This window comes from Drosophila tropicalis, unplaced genomic scaffold, assembly GCF_018151085.1.
Source record: "Drosophila tropicalis isolate 14030-0801.00 unplaced genomic scaffold, ASM1815108v1 contig_47, whole genome shotgun sequence".
Lineage (NCBI taxonomy): Eukaryota > Metazoa > Arthropoda > Insecta > Diptera > Drosophilidae > Drosophila > Drosophila tropicalis.
In genome coordinates, this window is record NW_027172936.1 from 281,884 (window position 1) to 305,625 (window position 23,742).

At 37.5% G+C, this 23,742-nt stretch overlaps 1 protein-coding gene across 1 annotated transcript in view; it reads left to right on the plus strand.

Moving 5' to 3' along the window:
* The window catches only part of Scp1 (Sarcoplasmic calcium-binding protein 1), a 107,233-nt gene that overhangs the window by 27,880 nt on the left and 55,611 nt on the right, over positions 1-23,742 (plus strand). The window contains exon 3 of the mRNA XM_068287338.1: positions 19,953-20,119. Within this exon, the coding sequence (XP_068143439.1) occupies positions 19,953-20,119 (167 nt within the window). The remainder of the gene's footprint in view (positions 1-19,952; positions 20,120-23,742) is intronic.

Consider the following 23,742-nt stretch of genomic DNA (forward strand, 5'->3'; position numbering starts at 1 on the left):
GAGCACAGCAGGATGCCATCGATGTGGCAAGCAACACCACACGCTCTTGCACATCGACAGCTCTGTCGCGTACATCCAACCCAAGGAGCAAAGACCCGAAAAGCACCCGCCTTTCATTCGGGCTTCTATCCAAAGGTCTTCAGCCATCGTGCCGCCTACTCCATCTGCATCCAAAGTTCCCCCTCCATCTCCACCCGTGTCTTGGCGATCCAGAACGCTGCCATCCCCCATCCTTAGACATGTCCAGCGAGGCAATTGCAACTTGTTGCAAGGGGGCGGTATGTTCACGCCACCGGGTGAACAGCAGAGAGTGAGGGGTAGGGTTTTTCCCAAAACCGAATTCGGTCATACTGAGGAGGGTGACGAAGGGTTCTCCTGTAAATCGCCATAGGGAGTCTGAATCGAGGTCTTCACCCGAACACCCGTTCTTTTGCTTTTACGATTTGTCATTTTTTTCAACCCGAACCATTTCGTGTGTGTCGGGCTCCCTGTGAATATTTAATAAAGCATAAGTTTATTTAACCGAAGTTTTCGCGCGTTTTTAATTCACCACTCGCTCACCATATCCAGAAGAAATTGGCACCCGCCAACTACTTGTATTTATTTGGATCCTTCCGCCCCTCCACGAACACAGATAATTGTTTGTTTTTGAACGTACAACAAAGCAAATAGTTTTATATCTGAAAGTTCATTGCCATTGGCAAAGTCATAAAAACAGATCTTTAAAATTCTGCAAGAAACCTGCAGACATTTACGGTTTGTTTCAATATTTATTTGAATTCTGTATCTTTTTGTTTATTTTCAAGGAAAAGTTTTAAAATAGTCGACTAAAAGTAAAATATGATTTCCTCGGTAGATGAGTTGTCTATGTGGCCCACATGGGCTGGTATATGGATGTAGTTTTTAACTTAGCTGAAGGCCACAGTTGCCAGTGCTTTTAAAACATATTGAGATTAATAGTTTACAACTATATTCTATATACTGTAAAATACGAATACAAAAATGGTTTTTGTACTTTTTACTCTATTATTTTATTTCATTGTAGTTTTAATCTACATTTTAATCTGCAAAATAAAATAATTATTGTTTGAACTATTCATTATTACAAAAAGCTTTAACTTACCATTCACTTTTGGAAAACGAAATTAAGGCTAATGGCACGTTCTTTGCCATTAGCCTGTTCCGACCTAGTGTACCTAGCACCGAATTCACTTGGAGCGAAAATATTTGAAATCCCGAAACATACTGAAATATACACACGGTTTTCAACTGTAAGAGCTGTGAGCATAAGCATAAATCAATAAAGAAGTGGTAAACAAGTCACTTAAACCAAACAAGTTCATGCAAAAAAAAAAAAAAATAAAATAAAAGGTCAAAAAAGCTCATTTTGGCTGTGCCAAAGTTTATATACCCTTGCATTCTTTACCCAAAATCTTTTAACATGTTCCACACTCTTTTTCTGCAAGTCAATTTCATTTCTTTTTACAGATAACTGTGTGTGTAAATTAAGATGTTGGGTCCGTTCACTGGTTCCCGCTGGGGTTAGCCGTTTATAGAATCCAACTCAAGAGATGCATTAGGTACATTAGGGTGAGATGCGATTAGTTATCTGGATCACTGTCCTTGTGGCTGAGCAATGCATTAAAGATTATGAAATTTAATTACGGCCAAGTGCCGGAGTAATGTGTCTTTATTGTTTAAGCGATTGCACAAAACTGAAAATATTGAAGGAAAGTAAGGAGAAGTAAACCTAAGTACATTAGAAGTAAATATGCAAGGCGTATGGTCTTGCTATTTATATTTATTTGGAATTTGTCACATCGATGTTGCAGCTGCTTAGATTGTTCTAAGTTCGTTGGATTGTAATGAAGAATCCTTGGGGTGTATGGTTTTCAAATGTGAGACATTGGAGATTTGGAATAAGGACTCACTGTGGTATTTGCGTGTGTACTGCCAGGATGTGTCAAGCTTAGCCGAATTATTTTGTAATTAGATCAGACGTTGGCACTAAGATTTTAGAATGACAGGCCATACAATGTAAATACAGATTACCGGAGGCCGAATTAAAAATTGCTAAAAATTATAAACTAAACATTACTGTTACAGATTGCACACTGTAATTATCTGAGCCAAGATGCGGTAAAAAAATTCAATGGCGGGCTTTGTACCTTTTATGCGTTTTGTTGTATTTCACGTGGCTAAAAGTGGTCATTACTTGGTTTGCGAATGTGCAGGCCGCAGATTATTTTGCGATGTGGAACGAGTGTCTAGCGAAACAAATAAAAATTGAATTGCTCCATATGACGCAATTGTCTAAGCCCGAACTGTATACTGCTTTTTCTGAAAAGTGCTTGACAAATCCCAGACTTAGCGGTAGTAATTTTTCAAAAAGTTTTGAGGCTGCGTCGAGAACGCAAATCGGCCTGTATGGTGTTTATTCACCATCGACAGAGCCACCAGCCTCTGACATTTGCAAATATCTTAAAACTAATGTAGACTGGAGGCGGGCCACTACTTTCAACGTCTTCTTTCGGATCCCATCGTGTGCAGGACGGACAAGAGTAGTCTCCACAATTTGTTTTATCTGGGACTCAATAGAAGAGTTCCTCAAAGAGTCATTTTTGCGCGAAATGGAATTCTATGCGCTAGGTTAATAGGCCAGTTAACAACCGATTTGCATAAAACTTTGGAAAATTACGAAGCTTGTAGCTTACAAAAAGAGTAAGTACTTTATAAGGATATTGTTTTTCAGCGTTGTTGTAGGAGAATCTAACTGCTGTGTTGGTGATTTTACAGGTGATATTGTAGTTTTTGGGGTAATATATGTAAAACGGAAGACAGTATTTATCTTTTAATGTTTTGGTTGTTTTAATATATAATTAAACTGGGAGTGGTGGTTCTTTTAAACTTATACTTTTTAATTTATACTAAACAAAGCATCTGCGACCATATATATTCTTGATCAGCACGACGAGACGAATTCCATCCGTCCGTCTATATTGACACGAAATTCTCCTAGACCGTAAGAGTTACAGACTTTTTTTGAAGGCTTGGGTAGGCTGAACAGTTTGAATATCTTAGATTCAGCTGGATCGGACTACCATATCATATAGCTCCCATACAAAAGGCAAAGTCACGAACAGTAAGTTTTCGCAATAACTTCGATGTTTTCTAACCTATTGTTATAAAAACTAATATTTGTTAGTTTTATAAACTTATTAATGACTGAGCTAAATTTGATTTAGATCGGGTAACTATATCATATAGCTCTCATAGCAATGATCGGTCAAAAACAGTGACTTTTGCTAATAACTTCGTTATTTTGAACACGAGCGCTCCAAAAGTTAATATTTTAAAGTGAGATATGTCTATCAAAGACTGTACCAAATAAAAAAATCATAGACGGCATAGCTACATGCGCCTCATTACTCCAGCCAAATATTGTAACAAAAGAGTGGACAAAGTTTAACCCGGCACCTTTGGTTTTCTTCTATCTTGTTGTAGTTTATTTAGTTCTGTGTTTCACCAGGGAATTGAACTGCGAACTTTATTGACAATTGAAAGTGAAGAAATTTGCAGGGGAATGTGCGGGATTTTATCTACCCCGTTACAGTTATGGCCGCCAAGCAATAACCAATGGGAAAGAAAATCCCTCTCTTTTCCAGAGAATATTTTGCGATATTGGGTCCTTTTAGTCGAAGCGACACTAAATACCACATTCACTTATTGTGATATACGCATGTATGTATGTGCACACAAAAATATTTAAAAAATATCAAAGAAGCTAACATCGGCTATGCCGAAGTTTATATACCCTTGCAGTCCTTGGCAATAATATTTTTACATTTTGAAATTTCTTTCCCTACAACTCAATTCATCAATACACAAACAAAACAATTTTACTCTTTTTACCACAATTTGATCTTCTTCTTCCCTCATTCCCTAAGCAAAGCAACGCACGCATACACATACAGTTCATGTAGCGTTGCGTCTGTGTGTGTATGCATGTGCTCTGTTGATGACGAAAAACGTAGTAGACAGCAAGCAGCGCTGCCGGCAGAGCTGGGAGCAGAGCCGATTATTATATTGACTGTAACTTGTGTTATATTTATCCGCTCCGATTCAAATTTTGGGATCTGGTGTTTTATATCAAATATTATCACATATGTAAATTTCATAGCGATACTCCAATTTTTATGAAAATGTTTGTTCTGGAGCTATATGATAAGTAGTCCGACCCTAATAATTCTCATACTTGATCTGCACCAGATAATAAAAAGCACAGAAAAAAATTTCAGTCCGATATCTCTTAAGGTGGCTGAGTAAAACGCACGGACGGACAGACGGACATGGCTATATCGACTCAGCTTCTCATGCTTTTTGGGGTCGGAAACGTCTCCTTCTGTGCGTTACAAACATCTGACCAATTTTTTAATACCCTCTGCAAGGGTATAAAAATATCTATCTATACTCAAACCGGGTGATATCTAAATCTGTGGATATTCAAGGTCCCACACAGACCGTTTGTCGTAGTGTTGCCGCAGCAGTTTCGGGATCCTCGTAATTGTGCTTCTGTGAGCTTCCACATGAGTGCTTTTTCGCAAGGAGTGCTGACCACTTAAACAAACACACTGTAGAAGAAAATAGTTCAAAAGCACTAAAATGAGAAATTTGAGGTGTATGTTAAAGTGAGGAACCCAAAATGATACCCAAGACGCGTTGGGCTGTGTAGCATCCATTGATTGCACTTGTCTCTTGTTTGCAAACATTACTTATAAACAAGTGGTTGAATGATAGAGATTCCAATATTTGTTAATAAATAATTAAACAAATCATTCAAAGTGAACGCATATGCAGTATTTTGTTATGTATTTTCGATTTGGAGCCAATTGAAAATCTCAATTTTGTATGGAAATTTTTGGTCCTTTGGGCGAGGCTATTTTACAACACAACTTTGTACCAAACTACTTTTTTTCTTGAACTACGAAAGAAAGTGAATTGAACTTCCCATCAAATGACATATTTTTTATTAAAATCGAATAAAAATTGGATAGTTTCATATATTTTAGCGTGTTCCATTTTTATGTATAACCTTTGCTCTTTTTACTTTTAATATTTTCTATTTCTTTAGTGTGTAGAATTTGTAAACACTTACTTTACTTAGGGTCATTGGTAACAGGCCCGGGCCTAGCCTTATATGGGCCACTTATCATTACTGAGCGTTGTTCGACTACGTGTACCTAATTAAATCATTAAATACTAAAAACCTAATTATTTTAACCAATAAATATGTATTTTAAGGGGTTATATACCTTCTTTGTCGAAGAAAAAAAGAAAAGTTTGGGTTTTTTTCAATGTTTACGCTGGACTACAGCAAAATCACTTTCAAATAGAGAAGAATTTCGATATGAGCTTGGATTTTTTTAGGTGTGCAGAAATTTTTTCATTAGACGAATGCTTTTATTTTTTGATAGTACACTTTATTAACAATGTTTGTGCAAAATTTCGTGGAAAAATATTGAATAGTTTTTAGGGCGTGGCTGTTTCGCTTAGAGGCCTTTTTTTGGAAGAGCCTTGCGGTGATAATTCCAAGGTCGAACAGATCAACTGAAACCATAAAAGTAAACAAATTTCATTAGTTTTGTGTATTTCCTTGTGCTTGAACGATCGTTTTTTATATATATATTTTTTTTTGTGCACACGGGAACGTTTTATGCTAAAAATAAACTTTTTGGTCGCTAAGAATTTTAATAAAAAATGCATTTCGGCGAAAAAAAAATTTTGTGCGTGAAAAGTCGATTGGTCAAACACAGGAAATTTTTATTACATTCATTCATGTAACAAAAAATTTGAAGAAAATCGGTTGAGTAGTTTTTGCGCCACTCCATATCAAGTCATTAAAAAAAAAAAAAAACAGATATTTGCGTTTTAAGTTTCAAGTTCAGGTTCTGGGCGGCGCCGAGGCGCGCGGTTAAGATGGCTACTGTTCTCAAGGAGTTGTTCTTTAAGATAAAGAAATAAAAAAATTTTCGATTTTTTAAATAATAAACATATACAACCTCTTAAGTATAATATAAAAGCCATTTGCCAAAAAACAAACTTCTTTGTTATGACTCATAATATCTTACACTATGGATATGGTTCAAAATGATTAAAATTTGAAACCAAAAGTATGCTATACAAATTCGAATGTAAATGTTTTTTTTTTTTTTTTTATATGTGTATTTTAGCAAGGAATCGATTCACAAAAGATCTTAACAAAGCTTTTAACACTAACCATAGTGTTTGATCTGCCCAGTTGCAGATGGTACAAAACTCCAAATGCTCAATAGCCTGTGGAGTGGAGTAAGGAAAATTAAGTCTTCTCCTCTTCGAATTCCAGAAAGAAGTCATTTTTATATTTCGTTTTCATGAGTTAGAAGCTCTTCATGAGCCATATAACAGAAGCTTTTAGAACATGTTAATGTAAATACAGTGGTAGAAATTCCGATAATCTTAAACAAATAATATAAGAAATTTTAATATATACAAATCTAAGTTAACAATGACGTCTCCTCCAACATACTCCCCCATTGAAGGATGAAGTATGACTCCTTCAATATACATAAACGTCATCTCTTAAAGGCAATGGAGCAAGTTTGCAGATTGGGCGACGAATAATTCCTTTCTTGGTGCGAACGTCGGCTACTCTGACCCTTCCATCTGCACCAGGTATGGCTTCGACCACACGACCAGTAATCCAGCATTGCGGTGGAAGATTGTCTTCATGGATGAGAACTAATTGATCCTTTGCTATGTTGTTCTCGGGATGCAACCACTTAGAGCGTTCTTGTAATTGATGTACATAGTCGCGCTTCCAGAGTTCCCAGAAGCGTTGCTTGAGATAGGTCACCCTTTGCCAACGAGATAGATAAGATAGTTTTGAGTCATTTATTACCGGTTCAGGGATCGCTTGCAGTGAACATCCGATCAATAAGTGTGCTGGCGTCAGAGCCTCCCCGTCATTGGGATCATCGCTGTGAATGGATATTGGACGGGAATTCAATATCGCCTCCACTTCAATTGCAATCGATTGAAGCTCTTCATACGTCAAATGAGAAGAGGTCAAATTTTTGATGAGCAGAGTCTTCATTGACTTTACTGCGGCTTCCCATAAGCCTCCAAAATGGGGAGCACGCGGTGGAATGAAATTGAATTCAAAGCCGGCATTTCGGCTAAATTCCTCCAGATTTTTTGCATTGAGTTCTGAACAGAATTGCCGTTTGAAGCCTTCAAGTTGCGAACTTGCTCCGACAAAGTTGGTGGCATTGTCACAATAAATCCTTTTGGGTATGCCACGTCGTCCGATGAATCGCTTCAAACAGAGAATAAAATTATTAGCAGATAGGTCAGAGATTAGTTCTGTATGAATAGCTTTTGAAGAAAAGCAAACAAATATGGCCAAATATGTTTTGTAAGGAACTTTGCTTCGAATGCGGTACGACGTAAGAAATGGTCCACATAGATCTACTCCGCATATCAGAAACGGGCGTTCGGCCAGGAGACGGTCAGCTGGGAGGTTACCCATGATTTGTCGCATTAATACAGGTTTGTAATGATAGCAATGTGTGCAACTTCTAACAACCTTTCGGACCAGTTCGCGAGCATTTACAATCCATACTGTTAGGCGCAGAATCGCTATCAAAACCTTAGCTCCCGCGTGAAGGTTTCGCAAGTGAAGATCTTCAATATATTTATAAGTGAAATTATGAGTCTTTGGAAGCAATAACGGCATTTTAGCGTCCAATGGTATGTCAGCCATTGCAAGACGGCCTCCAACACGGATAAGTCGAATATTTTGAGAACCTATCTGTTCATTTGAGATGAATGGATTTAACCTTTGAAGCTCCGGCTTCAGACTTCGTCCTGCTTGTAAGTCCTTTAGTTCTTTCGCAAACACATCACTCTGAATGGAAGAGATTATATGATTAAAAGCCAATTTAAATTCTTCTACTGAAATGCTTCTTGTAGCATTTATCGTATTATTGCGGTTAATAGGAACTCGGTTGAAAACTCGTAAAACGTATGCTAAGACTCTCACAATCATACGAAACGATGATAGTCTACTAATGATCTGCTCAACTATGCTCTTTTCTTTATAACTAGTGCTACATTTCAATACAAGGGTGTTTCGCAATTCTAATTCTTTGGGCTCGAAATCTGTCTTTCTTTCAGATTTCGGCCAATGTAATGCATTAAGTGTTAAGAACCTTGGTCCATGAAACCAAATTGTCTGCATCAAATCGCGCGCTGCACAGCCACGTGAAACAATGTCGGCTGGATTATCCTTTCCAGGCACGTGACTCCAAATGATATCCTGCGATTGAGTTTGTATGGTTGATACGCGATTGGCAATAAAGCATTTTAGAGTTGATGGGTGCATTTTAATCCAATGGAGAACGACAGTTGAATCTGTCCAAAAATATGTTTTGCTGACAAGACAGTTTAATTTGTGTTTGATTTTAGTCCATGTTTGGCAGAGTAAAACGGAAGCACAAAGCTCTAAACGAGGTATGCTTTGCGATTGAGTGGGCGCAACTCTCGATCTCGAAATGATCAATGAAGTTACATATTTTCCGTTGTCCAAAACCCTTGCGTATATGCAACATCCATACGCTCGATTTGAGGCATCCGAAAATCCATGGATTTCACACTTATTTTTTGGTGATGTATTAACAAATCGATTTACTCGAACCATGTCAAGATTAGATAAATCAGCTTCAAGTTGTTGCCATCTAGTCCGTAAGATCTCTGGCAACGGGTCGTCCCAGTCCAAGCGCTCGATCCACAAGTCTTGGATCAAGATTTTGTAGCGTACTACGACTGGCGCTAATAATCCTAGCAGATCATAGAGCCTGGCCATGATCGATACTATTTTTCGTTTTGTTGGTATTGCAGTTAATGGAAGATCAAATCGAAATAATATAAGATCTTCAGTTGGCAGCCACGACATGCCAAGAGCCTTGGTGACATCACTATTGTCAATATTGAGATTATATTCATACTCTGTTGGTGCCCCACTAAAATTCCACTTTGTCAATTCTAAGCCTGCCTTTGAGAGCAATTTGGTAACTTCATTCGTCTTAGCATTGAGTTCTTCGATTGAGTCAGCTCCAGAAATTAGATCGTCGACGTACATATCCTCAGCTAATACAGCAGCTCCAATTGGAAACAACTCCTTATACGTCTCTGATAAAAACTTTAAGGACCTGATTGCGAGAAATGGAGCGCACGACATCCCATAGGTAACAGTATTCAATTGAAATAATTGAATAGGTTCTTGCGGTGACTTTCTCCACAAGATTTGTTGGAAACTTCTATCCTCAGGTGCGACGAGAAATTGTCTGTACATTTTTGTTATGTCAGCTGTAATAGCATGGCGATACAAACGAAACGAGAGTAATGTTAGGATTAGATCTTGTTGAATAGTAGGACCAACCATGAGAATATCATTTAATGATATATTTGATGATGATTTAGACGAAGCGTCAAATACTACGCGAAGTTTAGTTGATGAGCTCTGCGGTCTAAGTACACAATGGTGAGGAAGAATGTAATGATTTCCCGATTGCAAATTATCTAACGAAGTTACCTCCATGTGATTCAACTTAAGATATTCATCTAAAAAATCGATGTACATTTCCTTTAATTGGTGTTGAGATGCAAGCCGTCTTTCGAGTTGAAGAAAACGTCTTTTTGCACAGGACAACGAGTCTCCAAGTTGTTCAGGAGATTCCTTGAAAGGCAACCGAACCTGTATGCGCCCTGAATCCAGGAATTGTGTGTGCACCTGAAAGTGAGTTTCACATGCTTGTTCTTCTGAGGTTAACGAAATATCTTTATTTTGAATTCCATGTATTTCATCCATTTTCCAAAACCTTTCTAATAATATGTTAAGGTCCTGCCGTTGCGTTAAATTACAAGTGTATTGTTGAGTTGATTGAGGTTCAGCAATCTTACCCCCGACGATCCATCCTAATGCAGTTTCCACTAGATGAGGAAGACCAATTCCTAAACTAATTTTACCAGTTTTAAGTAGATCAAAAAACTCCTTTACGCTAAGCAATAGATCTACTTTTCCGGGCGTATAAAAGAATGGGTCGGCTAACTCAATTTCTTTGGGAATGGCCCAATTTGACACATCTAGTCTCTTTTCAGGCTGAGGTAGAGATATAGATTTAGTCACGATAAACTCCATATTCCATTCATCTGGAGATATTCTTGAACGAATTTTGGTAGATACGGAATGTTTCATATGTGTACGTAATTCACCGATTCCAGCAATCTCATAATGATCGTAACGAAACGGAAGCTGAAGCCTTTTCGCTAATTCTTCAGTTATAAAGGTAAGCTCAGAGCACGAATCAAGTAATGCTCTTGCGAGCTGAAACTCACCAAGTTTGTCTTGAATAAGAACTATTGCTGTTGGAAGTAATCCCCGCCGAGCGTGGCGAGTCAACATTGATGTTGCAAATGTTTTACTTTCGTCATGTGTATTATGAATGATTTGTTGCGATTGATGATGAATAGAAGGTCCATCTAGTTGATAATTTCCCTGGACGTTTGAATCCTTATGCATGTTTGTGTGATGTAAACCTCCACAATGACGACATCTATTCAATGAAGGACACTTTGAGGCTGGATGACCCTTATTGAGGCAATTTAAACAAAGTGACGCTGTTTTAACAATCTTAAATCGCTCAATAAAAGGTAGCGAAATAAAAACTGGACAGAATGCTAACCTATGCTCAGTTGACTGACATTGAATGCATCTACTTTGGGCAGCAACAAATACTTTTGAAGTACTATGAAGTTTGTCTCTGACGGGTCTTTCCTCTTGTCGGTTTCGCAGATACCCTTCCAAATATTGACAGTGTCGACTGAGAATTTGATAACAGTCGGCCCAGTCTGGCAATTTATCATATTCTTGAACCCGATCGTATGCTTGTTTGGATTCAAGATCAATTTTTGCCATAACAATGTGAATAAGTACTGCGTTTAATACATCAGCTTCAGACCCAAGAGACAACAATGATCCGCGTAGAGCTGAAACCGTATCCAAAATTGTACGTAGGGTAACAGCGTCTGCCTTTTTCATGCTAGCAATGTTAAATAAACTTGAAATATGTTCTACGAAAATAAGAACTTTCTTGTCATATCGCTCGTTGAGGCGCTCTAGGGCCTTGGGATAATTTTCGTCTGATATTTGAAATGGCGAGACTACGCTTAGAGCTTGGCCAGATAGACAACTTATTAGATAGTTGAATTTGTCAACATTGGACAATGAGTTGTCTTCATGTACCATATTTGTAAATGAAGTAATAAATTTTTGGAATTCCCCATATTTGCCGTCGAATTTAGGTAATTTGAGGGATGGAAGCCGATTATGATGTCCCCCATGATAAGTCGATGAATTAAAGAAACTAAGTTCTTCTGGTTTTTCCTTTTTACTTGCGCCAATGCGCCGTAATATGATTGCCTTTGTTTCGATAAAAAGATCTTCTATCTCTGCCCGATTCGCGTCTGCTGGATCTAGCTTCTCAATATTGGTTAGAACTTGTAATGCTTGTTTAAAATACGACTCAATAATTTGAGACTGACAATCTAATATAATAGGGTCATTTTCAAGATCGATTCTAGCTCTTAAACTTTGAATATTAGATTGCAGTTGATTCCGTTGTTGTCTGAGAGGTAGAAGCTGCGTTTCATTTGGTGGAGACATTTTGGGCCCTTAACGAAAGAAATGTAGCAAGTTAGAAATGAATTAAACGTGAGCTAAACGAGTTCTAGTTTTAATAAAAACACTCAAATGCATTAAGTTTCACTCAAGAGCTTAATAAGTGAGCTTTAATATGTAGATCGTTTCTCTATATGAGTTTGAGTACTTACTCCGCTGTGCTTAATACTTAGCACGTGTTAAAGCTTACGAGTGTTTTACATGTGAGTGTAAAGCATGTGAAAGCTTTACGATCGCTAATGAGTGGTAATTGAGTCAAAATTTGAGTGGAAATAGATACTGTAAATTTACACACTCAAGTTGACTTAGGTTATGATAGGGCTCCACGTAAATGTCCACGATGATGTCTTGCAAATGCCAATGATGAAGAAGTCCGATGACGACTATCCAAGATGATTATGTAACGATGAAGAAGTCCAATGATGAATGTGATGATGATGTACGCTGAAAAGTCCAATGATGACTGTCCAAGATGATGTAACGATGAATGCGATATAATGAACGAATAAACGACTTTATATAGTTTTTAAATTTTTATGTTGGGACTTGCGAAGTGCAATGTCCTGTCACGGTCGCCAATGTTTGATCTGCCCAGTTGCAGATGGTACAAAACTCCAAATGCTCAATAGCCTGTGGAGTGGAGTAAGGAAAATTAAGTCTTCTCCTCTTCGAATTCCAGAAAGAAGTCATTTTTATATTTCGTTTTCATGAGTTAGAAGCTCTTCATGAGCCATATAACAGAAGCTTTTAGAACATGTTAATGTAAATACAGTGGTAGAAATTCCGATAATCTTAAACAAATAATATAAGAAATTTTAATATATACAAATCTAAGTTAACAATGACGTCTCCTCCAACACATAGAACACATAAATGGGACAAACTCATGTTTTTTTGATTGCAAACGCTAGCCTAGTCATGGAACCCCAGAGAACTTCGGGAAAACCCGAACGCTCGTACTCTCAATGAGAGCGTAAAGTGGGGAGAGGGACAAGCAGCTACGAAAATAATTTAGTGTAGCACAGACTACAGAACGACGAAGGCAGGCCTATGTCGCTTGTGATTTCGTTCTGTCTATGTATGTGTACACTCGTCGGTACATGCTCAGGCTTCGTAGTGTGTGTGTGATGTGAAGTTGTACAACATCGCATTTCAATAGCTCGCTCGACCAAAATTTTTAATTTTCGACAAAACAGCGACAATGCGAATAGGTTATGCCCCTGTCGAAAGAATATCAAGAAATATTGGCATCAGCTTCGAATGTATCACGGTGGCTGTACCGCTAGAGTGATCGCTTGGCGGTCGGAATATCAGTGGTTCGAATCCCAACTCGATTATCGTTAACGAAGTTTTTTTTTTGTCTATTTTTTTTATTTTGTTTCTTTTTGGTTTGTTATTTTTTTTAATATTTTTTGTTTATTTTTTTCGTTATGTTTTTTGTTTATTTTTATAAAAATAAAAAAATTGGCAAAAAAACCTTTTTAACGAGTACGAGTTGGCAATCGAACCAGGGATATTCCGACCGCCAAGCGAGCACTCTAGCGGTACAGCCACCGTGATACATTCGAAGCTGATGCCAATATTTCTTGATATTCTTTCGACAGGGGCATAACCTATTCGCATTGTCGCTGTTTTGTCGAAAATTAAAAATTTTGGTCGAGCGAGCTATTGAAATGCGATGTTGTACAACTTCACATCACACACACACTACGAAGCCTGAGCATGTACCGACGAGTGTACACATACATAGACAGAACGAAATCACAAGCGACATAGGCCTGCCTTCGTTGTTCTGTAGTCTGTGCTACACTAAATTATTTTCGTAGCTGCTTGGCCCTCTCCCCACTTTACGCTCTCATTGAGAGTACGAGCGTTCGGGTTTTCCCGAAGTTCTCTGGGGTTCCATGACTAGGCTAGCGTTTGCAATCAAAAAAACATGAGTTTGTCCCATCTATGTGTTCTATGGTTAGTGCTTTTAACTTAACATAATATAGAACGCCAAACAGTTATTACTAACAGTGTAAATTTTAATCTTATTTATATATGTACATTAATCTATATTTTTAGGGGTATGTTTATTTAGGTATACAAATCAAAAACTTAGTGTATCATTGTCAAATACTGCCTTCTCTTCAGCCTGTGGATGGTCCTTTGGCTCGCAAGAGGTCTCGCCAGCCGGTTTACATGTGTGTGCAGACTATCATTGTACCTGCTGGTGTGGCGATTAATTTGGTCTTCTACCGTTTCCACTTCAAGATCATGGTGTAGTGATGCGCCTCGGATAAACCATGGGCACCCTGTCATCTGACGCAGAGCTTTGTTTTGAAACGTTTGTACCTTTTTTTTATTGGAATCTGCAGCCATCCCCCAGATTTGGACTCCATATCTCCAAGTAGGAGCTATTATAGCATTATACAGTGCCCGTTTGCATTTTAGTGGCAATTTGCTTTTCCCATTTGTCAGCCAGTTTAGTTTCGACCATTTGATTCTGCACGCTTTTAGAGAGGCTTCGATGTGATCTTTAAAAGTAAGGCGTTTGTCTAGGACTACTCCCAGATATTTTGCCTTTTTTTCTGTTTTTAGCACCTTGCCGTTAAGCCATACACGGGGAGGATGCTTTCTTCTCAATGTGAAGCATATATTTAAGCATTTGGCCTCGTTTAGCATTATATTCCATCTGCGAGCCCAGCTCTCAAGCAGATGGAGATATTCTTGCACTCCATCAGCGGCAGAATACTCACACGACGAGGAATAAAACATACAGACATCATCTGCATAGGAAGCTATTAAGGACTTGTTTTCTTCCTCAGGCCTGGGTATATCAGAAGTATACACCGTGTATAGTAGAGGACCGAGAACACTTCCTTGAGGCACGCCCGCAGCCACATCATGAACACTGGAGACTGCAGATCTTACTTTAACTTGAAATTTTCTGTGTTCCAAGTAGGAGCGAAGAATGAGGTAGAAAGGAGCAGGCAGCTTTCTCTTCAGTTTTGCAAGAAGGCCAACATGCCAGACTCTATCGAAAGCTTGCTTCACATCTACGAAGACTCCATTGCAATACTTTTTTTTGTCGAACGCCGTCAGAATATAATTTACAACTCGATGCACTTGTTCGACAGTGCCATGTCCCTTCCTAAATCCAAACTGGTGATTTGGGATAAGTTGCAAGTTTGGAAGTCCAGAGATTCGAGTCACCATTACTTTTTCCCATACTTTTGAGACACACGGTAGCAAAGAAATTGGGCGGTATGATTCTGGATCATCTTCCTGCTTTCCTGGCTTGTGTATCATGATAACCCGAGCCAGTTTCCACTGTGTTGGAAAATGCTGCAGTCTTAAAATTGCATTGAATATTAAAACTATAAAAAGCTGTGCACGCTTGGGCAAAGCTTTCAGAGTGTAATGGCAGATCCTGTCATGGCCGGGAGATTTGTGATTTGGTAAATCTTTAATTATCTTTATGACCTCTTCCAATCGGATGGGATTTATTGGAAGACTCATTTGCAAAGGTGTATCTAATTCATTAAGAGTTTCGTCAACTACTACTGGGTCAGCAATCTGGAAAGGCTTAGAACGATTTTCCAAATGGTCAGCGAAGACTGATGCTTGTTCATCTTCTGATCTACAAAAACGTCCCAGTGGGTGCCTGATGGGTACTATTCTCATCGGCTGCCGCTTTAAAGATTTCGTAGCCTTCCAAAGAGAATACCCAGAATCGACAGTATAGTCCATAGCTTCCAGTCTTTTTTCAAAAAAGCAACTCTTCTGAAGTTGTAACGCCTCTTTAAGCCTCTTACTCGTTTCTTGCCATGATGCCTTGTCGCCTGGATGATGCGTATTAATATATCGTCGTCGTAGTCTTCTTTTCAGCTTAATCAACTCTTCTAATTCTCTATTTAGCGTGTATGAAATAGACAATCTGTGGTTATTATTTTGCCTATTAATATCCGGCTGAGCTGCCGCATTTTGGACTTTTATAGTAAAGAGATCAACCGCGGCATCAATATCTTTGCCAGTTTTTAATTCCATGTTGAGATGAATACTTTCATTAAGTTTCTGCTGGAATTTTTTGATATTTGCTTTCCTACTCAGAAGGCCTGGTTCGGATTTTGAGTTTATTCCCTTAGTATTCATGGTTATGATGAGTGCAAGGTGATCGCTGTGAAGATCCCAGGTGTCATTTATTATCAGCATATCATCCGGAATCCCATTATAGAGCGCAAAATCAATGCAAGATGGCCTTCCTCTACTACCATAGGGATATCTAGTTGGGGAGCCAGTGCCAAGAACCTTTGTACTGCAGGATGCCAAGTATCTGGCAAGATTGTTGCCTCGGGTATTTGTGGTGGAATGTAAATGTTGTGATAAAAATGTGTTTTGAGTGCTCATCACTCCATCCGTCCGTCCGTCTGTCTGAATCAAAGCAAACTCCTCCTAGACCGTAAGAGCTACAGAGCTGGAATTTTGCATGTATAAATTAATGAGACGAAAGTCTCGTTTGGTTTCGTTTTCATTTATTCATTGTTTAGGTTATTTTTACATTGATTAGGTTTTGAGTTCTCTTTGATACTGATCGGGCCACGTGGATGCGGGCTTCAAGACCATCAAGCTTAAGCTGCTATCATCTGCGAAATTCTAGCTTGGTGGGACCAAAGCCTCGAGTGACAACTTTCAAGCTTAATACACCTGTGTGCTGCATTAAAGGTTTAAAGCTTTATATGATAACTAATCCCCCCTCAATTGGGGACGTCATCGGTGCCGCAAAAGATAATTAACTTCTGTCCGAGATTAACCATAAGTGTTTGCGCATAGCTGTGCACGTGTGAGTTTTATGCAGCTTGGTTGAATCGTTGATCCAGTAATCCAGGCCATAAGGTTTCGATTTTGATTTTCTTTGAAGTGTGGATAATCTTTTACAAAATGACCTAACTAATTTTACAAACTAACAAAATTCGATATAACCATGTGAACTGCTCAACCAGCATGAATTGTTGTTTATCTTTTTTATACCCTTGCAAAAAGGGTATATTATTTTGGTCAGAAGTGTGCAACGCATAGAACGAAGCATCTCCGACCATACAAAGTATATATATTCTTGATCAGCACGACGAGACGAGTTCAACTAGCCATGTCCGTCCGTCCGTCCGTCTGGATCAACGCAAACTCCTCCTAGACCGTAAGAGCTACAGAGCTGAAATTTTGCATGTAGGCTTGTATATACTGCAGGGATTGTATATCTCGGATTCAGCAGGATCAGACCACTATATCATATATATATATCAATAACTTCACAGATATATCAATAATAGCACAGAAAATAGTGCTATTGTCGTGAAACTTAATATTAGAGATTATTTATTACGCCTATAAACTACTGTGCCAAATTTGATCAAGATCGGATGACTATATCATATATCTCCCATAGGAACGATCGGTCGAAAACTGTGTTTTTTGTAAATAACTTCGTTACTTTTAACGCGATTGCTTTCAAATTAAACATTTGTTAGTTGAGTATATCTGTTAATGACTGTGCCAAGTTTGATCAAGATCGGGTGACTACATCATATAGCTCCCATAGGAACGATCGGTCGAAAACAGTGACTTTGATCAATATCTTCGTTATTTCCTATGATTGTAGGCCATTCTTTCGCAAACATAAGCCTTTTTAGATAAAACGTTCTTCCACATTGATGGCTAATAGGTAAGGAAAGAGTTACCAAAAAAGTTGCAAGGGTATACAAATTTTGACACGGTCAAAGTTAGCCCCGGCCCTCTGGTTATTCTTGCATCAGCGACATTTTATTTTTATTTCATGTTAAATATATTTTACATTATTATAAAGCACAACAGCAAATATAGGATAGTTCTGATTTCGTATATTTCGTATTTCTGATGATCTAACAGCCAGGCAAAGAATACAACTGTTGCAGTTTGGGGAGAGTTACAGGTAACAGCCGGTGCAGCAGAAGGTTTGCTCCAGTTTAGGTGTAATAAATATATCCGACATTTTTATACCCTTGCAAAAAGGGTATATTAATTTTGGTCAGAATTGTGCAACGCATAGAACGAAGCATCTCCGACCATACAAAGTATAAATATTCTTGATCAGCACGACGAGACGAGTTCAAATAGCCATGTCCGTCCGTCCGTCCGTCCGTCTGGATCAACGCAAACTCCTCCTAGACCGTAAGAGCTACAGAGCTGAAATTTTGCATGTAGGCTTGTATATACTGCAGGGATTGTATATCTCGGATTCAGCCGGATCGGACCACTATATCATATATATATATCAATAACTTCACAGATATATCAATAATAGCACAGAAAATAGTGCTATTGTCGTGAAACTTAATATTAGAGATTATTTATTACGCCTATAAACTACTGTGCCAAATTTGATCAAGATCGGATGACTATATCATATATCTCCCATAGGAACGATCGGTCGAAAACAGTGTTTTTTGTAAATAACTTCGTTACTTTTAACGCGATTGCTTTCAAATTAAACATTTGTTAGTTTAGTATATCTGTTAATGATCTTGATCTTGATAAAGATCGGGTCACTATATCATATAACTCCCAAAGGAACGATCGGTGGAACACAGTGACTTTGATCAATATCTTCGTTATTTCCTATGATTGTAGGCGATTCTTTCGCAAACTTTAGCCTATTTAGAAAAAACGTTTTTCCACTTTGATAGCTATAGGTAAGGAAAGAGTTACCAAAAAAGTTGCAAGGGTATACAAACTTTGACGCGGTCGAAGTTAGCCCCGGCCCTCTGGTTTTGTACCACTTTCATTTTATCTCGTTTCCCTGTGTATTAAAGAATCTAGATATTTGTTAATTCAATTTGGATTAATGTGTTTTGGATCTCGTTTTAATAGTGTTTATAATTTGTTTTTATACCCTTGCTATAAGAGGATATAAATTTTGGTCAGAAATGTGCAACGCATAGAAGGAAGCATCTCCAACCATATAACTGTAGCTCTTACGGTATAGGAGGAGGACGGACGCACGGGAGGACAGGCGGACAAAGCATATTTTTAAGAATTTAAAGGTCACTAAAGCCATTTTTGTTTTACCAAAAACGAATTTAATATAAGAAATTCATGATTTTTGTAACGCACAGAAGGAGACGTTTCCGACCCCATAAAGTATATATATTCTTGATCAGCATGAGAAGCTGAGTCGATATAGCCATGTCCGTCAGTCCGTCCGTCTGTGCGTATGCGTTTTATTCAGCCGTCTTAAGAGCTATCGGGCAGAAATTTGTTTTTCGGGCTTTTTTATTACCCGGGAAAAATAAAGTATGAAAACCATCAGGATCGGACCACTATATCATATAGCTCTAGAACTAGAAGAAATATTTTCATAAAAATGGAGTATGCTATGAAATTTACATATGTGATAATATTGGATATAAAACCCCAGATCCCAAAATTTGAATGTGATCGGATCAATATAACACAAGTTACAGTGAATATAATAATCGGCCCTGCTCCCAGCTCTGCCGGCAGCGCTGCTTGCTGTCTACTACGTCTTTCGTCTTCAACAGAGTACATGCATACACACACAGACGCAACGCTACATAAAGTGTATGTCTATGCGTGCGTTGCTTTTCTTTGGGAATGAGGGAAGAAGAAGAACAAATTGTAAAATAGAGAGTAAAATTGTTTTGTTTGTATATTGATGAATTTAGTTGCAGAAAACAAATTTTGAACATGTAAAATTATTATTACCAAGGACTGCAAAGGTATATAAACTTCGGCATAGCCGATGTTAGCTTCTTGTTATCGTTTGAATTTGAATTTGAAATAGTGGGCTTACACTTTGGCGGAAGACAACAATATCAATTCAAGGAAATAGTTGTTTTTCTTTGCAAAATACATGAAAATTACAAAATTTATAATTTATCAACATGGGCATTTACAATCCTGCGTTCAGACAATTTATTACAAAATAACTTAAAGCAAATAAGTTTTCGTTAATGGCAAAAATGTACCTTTATTTTAAAAATGTAAATTCGGCAATAAGGATTAGAAGCTATAAGCAAAAATCTAGTCTGTCGTACCTCAAACTCTAGTAAATAGTTTTAACTTGGAAAACCATGTATATGGGTTTACTGTCTGACGAACTTTCAACAATAACTTTTACTATTATTTTTCTTTTCAGATATTGATAACAATGGATTTTTGGATCAAAATGACTTTTTATGTATGGCGGTTAGAGCTTGTGTTGTTGAGGGAAAAGGAGATTGCAGTTCTACGCGTTTAGACGAATATAAAAAGCTCATGAAAAATTTATGGGAAGAAATTTCTGCCATTGCCGATGATGACAAGGTATAATATACTTATGCATTAGTTTGCAATTAACCTAACACTCCTCTAGATTAGGCGCAATGCAATTATTATTTTACACCCTATAATATTAGTTTTGGTCAGAAGTGTGCAACGCATAGAAGGAAGCATCTCCGACCATATAAAGTATATATATTCTTGATCAACACGACAAGACGAATTTAAATAGTCATGTCACTCTGTCCGTCCGACTGGATCGACGAACTCCTCCTAGACCGTAACAGCTAAATTTTGTATATTGGATTCAGCCGGATCGCTCCACTGTATCAAATAGCTCCAAACAAACGTCAAAGTCACGAATAGTGACTTTTCTCAATAACTTACTTTCAACGTTATTTTTAACGCAAATGTGATTCAAATGTATATTTCTCAGTATTACTGACTGTGCCAAATTTGATCGGGTGATCATATCATATAGCTCTCATAGAAACGATCGATGGAAAACAGTGACTTTAATCAATAACTTTTTTACTTCTAATGACTCTGCCATATATGATCAAAATCAAATAACTAAATAATAAGCAAAAAAAAAAAATATATATATATACATATATATATCACATTTATTTTTTCGCTCAAAAATATGACTCAACATGATTTTCTGGCTTTTCCATAGGTCATTCAGGCAAACCCGATGTATGTATATCCTTTAATCTTCATATTTTACACATGACTGAGCAAATGAAATTTAAAAAAATATATTTTTTTACACTTACTTACACACTTACAAAACAATAATTTTTTTATTTGTTTTCTTTAAAATCATTTTATTTTTAAAATACACTTATGTTTAACTTTACAAAGACTCCGGTAAGGGATTGCACTTTAGGACTGAAAAAACCAATATCAGGGAAGAAAAGCCTATCTCTATTTATATCAGTAGAGCTTTCGATTTCCAAGTAAGCTGTTTTGAGTTTACAACTGTTATTCATCGCCTCAAACTAACTCGCTCAAATTAAGAAATTAATTTAAGGAAGAGCAGGTACTTGTTTTCTGAAAAGCAGCAAAAAAAACCAGAGGGCCGGGGCTAACTTCGACCGCGTCAAAGTTTGTATACCCTTGCAACTGTTTTGGTAACTCTTTCCTTACCTATTTGCCATCAATGTGGAAGAACGTTTTATATAAAAAGGCTTATGTTTGCGAAAGAATGGCCTACAATCGTAGGAAATAACGAAGATATTGATCATTGTCACTGTTTTCCACCGATCGTTCCTATGGGAGCTATATGATATAGTCACCCGATCTTTATTAAGTTCGGCACAGTCATTAACAGATATATTAAACTAACAAATGTTTAATTTGAAAGCAATCGCGGTAAAAGTAACGAAGTTATTTACAAAAGTCACTGTTTTCGACCGATCGTTCCTATGGGAGCTATATGATATAGTCACCCGATCTTGATCAAATTTGGCACAGTCATTAACAGATATATTAAACTAACAAATGTTTAATTTGAAAGCAATCGCGGTAAAAGTAACGAAGTTATTTACAAAAGTCACTGTTTTCGACCGATCGTTCCTATGGGAGCTATATGATATAGTCACCCGATCTTGATCAAACTTGGCACAGTCATTAACAGATATACTAAACTAACAAATGTTTAATTTAAAAGCAATCGCGGTAAAAGTAACGAAGTTATTTACAAAAGTCACTGTTTTCGACCGATCGTTCCTATGGGAGCTATATGATATAGTCATCCGATCTTGATCAAATTTGGCACAGTCGTTTATAAGCGTAATCAACTCTCTAATATTTAGTTTTACCGTAAAAGCATAGAAAATAACGAAGTTATTGAGAAAATTCACTGTTCGTGACTTTGGGGTTTGTATGGGAGCTATATGATATAGTGGTCCGATGCGGCTGAATCCGAGATATACAACGCCTGCAGTATATACAAGCCTACGTGCAATTTCAGCTTTGTAGCTCTTTCGGTCTAGGAGGAGTTTGCGTTGCTCCAGACGGACGGACGGACGGACGGACGGACGGACGGACGGACGGACATGGCTAGTTGAACTCGTCTCGTCGTGCTGATCAAGAATATATATACTTTGTATGGTCGGAGATGCTTCGTTCTATGCGTTGCACACTTCTGATTAAAATTAATATACCCTTTTTGCAAGGGTATAAAAAGAGATGTCGATGCATTCGATGCTTGCTTTTGCGATGTTCCGAGTTTCTTTTGATTCCATCGTCTGCATTGCCCTAAAGATCGTGGAAGACAGACAGTGCGTTCACAAACATCTTATTGTTAGGCAAAAGAAATTGAGCAACTAAAACTGACGTGTTATTTTAAAAAATTTTATATTAATTTTAATTTTTTTTTTTATTTACACTCAAACATGTGTAAACTATGTAGGTCAAAGACATCGGGTTTACCAAAACGCTCTATGATAAAGCCAGAAAGTCATGTTGACAAAAGACAAACAAATTTTTGTAAAAATATGATTAATTTGGGAATATTTGCTTTTTATAAATGTTGTTAATCGACATTTAAAGTATGATAATGTGGAATTATATATATATATTTCGATCCGTGGCAGCGCATCTGCTGAGGCTCTATGCGGTGAGCACGATGCTGGGTTACAGGATTATCCAGCGTTAAAATTAAAAATTTTGCTTTTCGGCCAAATTTATTACTAATTTTTAATTCTAAAAAAGAAACTACTCTTCGTCACGTCCTGCTTATTTACGTGTTGAATTTTTGTGCAAATTTTGAAAACTATCGCACTAGTGGTTTTCGCGCCTGAGTGCTCACCGACTTGAAAATGCTGTCCGTCCGAAAATTAACTTAAAATTTTTTTTACTCGAGCAGCTTAACTGAAGGCCAATCTGTTGAAACACTATATCTGTTCTATTCCAATATACTTCAAATTATTGTTTATTTATACCCTTGCAAAAAGGGTATATTAATTTTGGTCAGAAGTGTGCAACGCATAGAACGAAGCATCTCCGACCATACAAAGTATATATATTCTTGATCAGCACGACGAGACGAGTTCAACTAGCCATGTCCGTCCGTCCGTCCGTCCGTCTGGATCAACGCAAACTCCTCCTAGACCGTAAGAGCTACAGAGCTGAAATTTTGCACGTAGGCTTGTATATGCAGGGGTTGTATATCTCGGATTCAGCCGGATCGGACCATTATATCATATAGCTCCCATACAAACCCCAAACTCACGAATAGTGACTTTTCTCAATAACTTCGTTATTTCTGCTATTATCGTGAAACTTAATATTAAAAAGTTTATTACGCCTATAAACTACTGTGCCAAATTTGATCAAGATCGGATGACTATATCATATAGCTCCCATAGGAACGATCGGTCGCAAACAGTGACTTTTGTAAATAACTTCGTTACTTTTAACGCGATTGCTTTTAAATTCAACATTTGTTAGTTTAATATGTATATATTTTAATGACTGTGCCACATTTGATCGAAATCGGGTGACTATATCATATAGCTCCCATAGGAACGATCGGTCGAAAACAGTGACTTTTGTAAATAACTTCGTTACTTTTAACGCGATTGCTTTCAAATTCAACATTTGTTAGTTTAATATATATTTTAATGACTGTGCCACATTTGATCAAAATCGGGTGACTA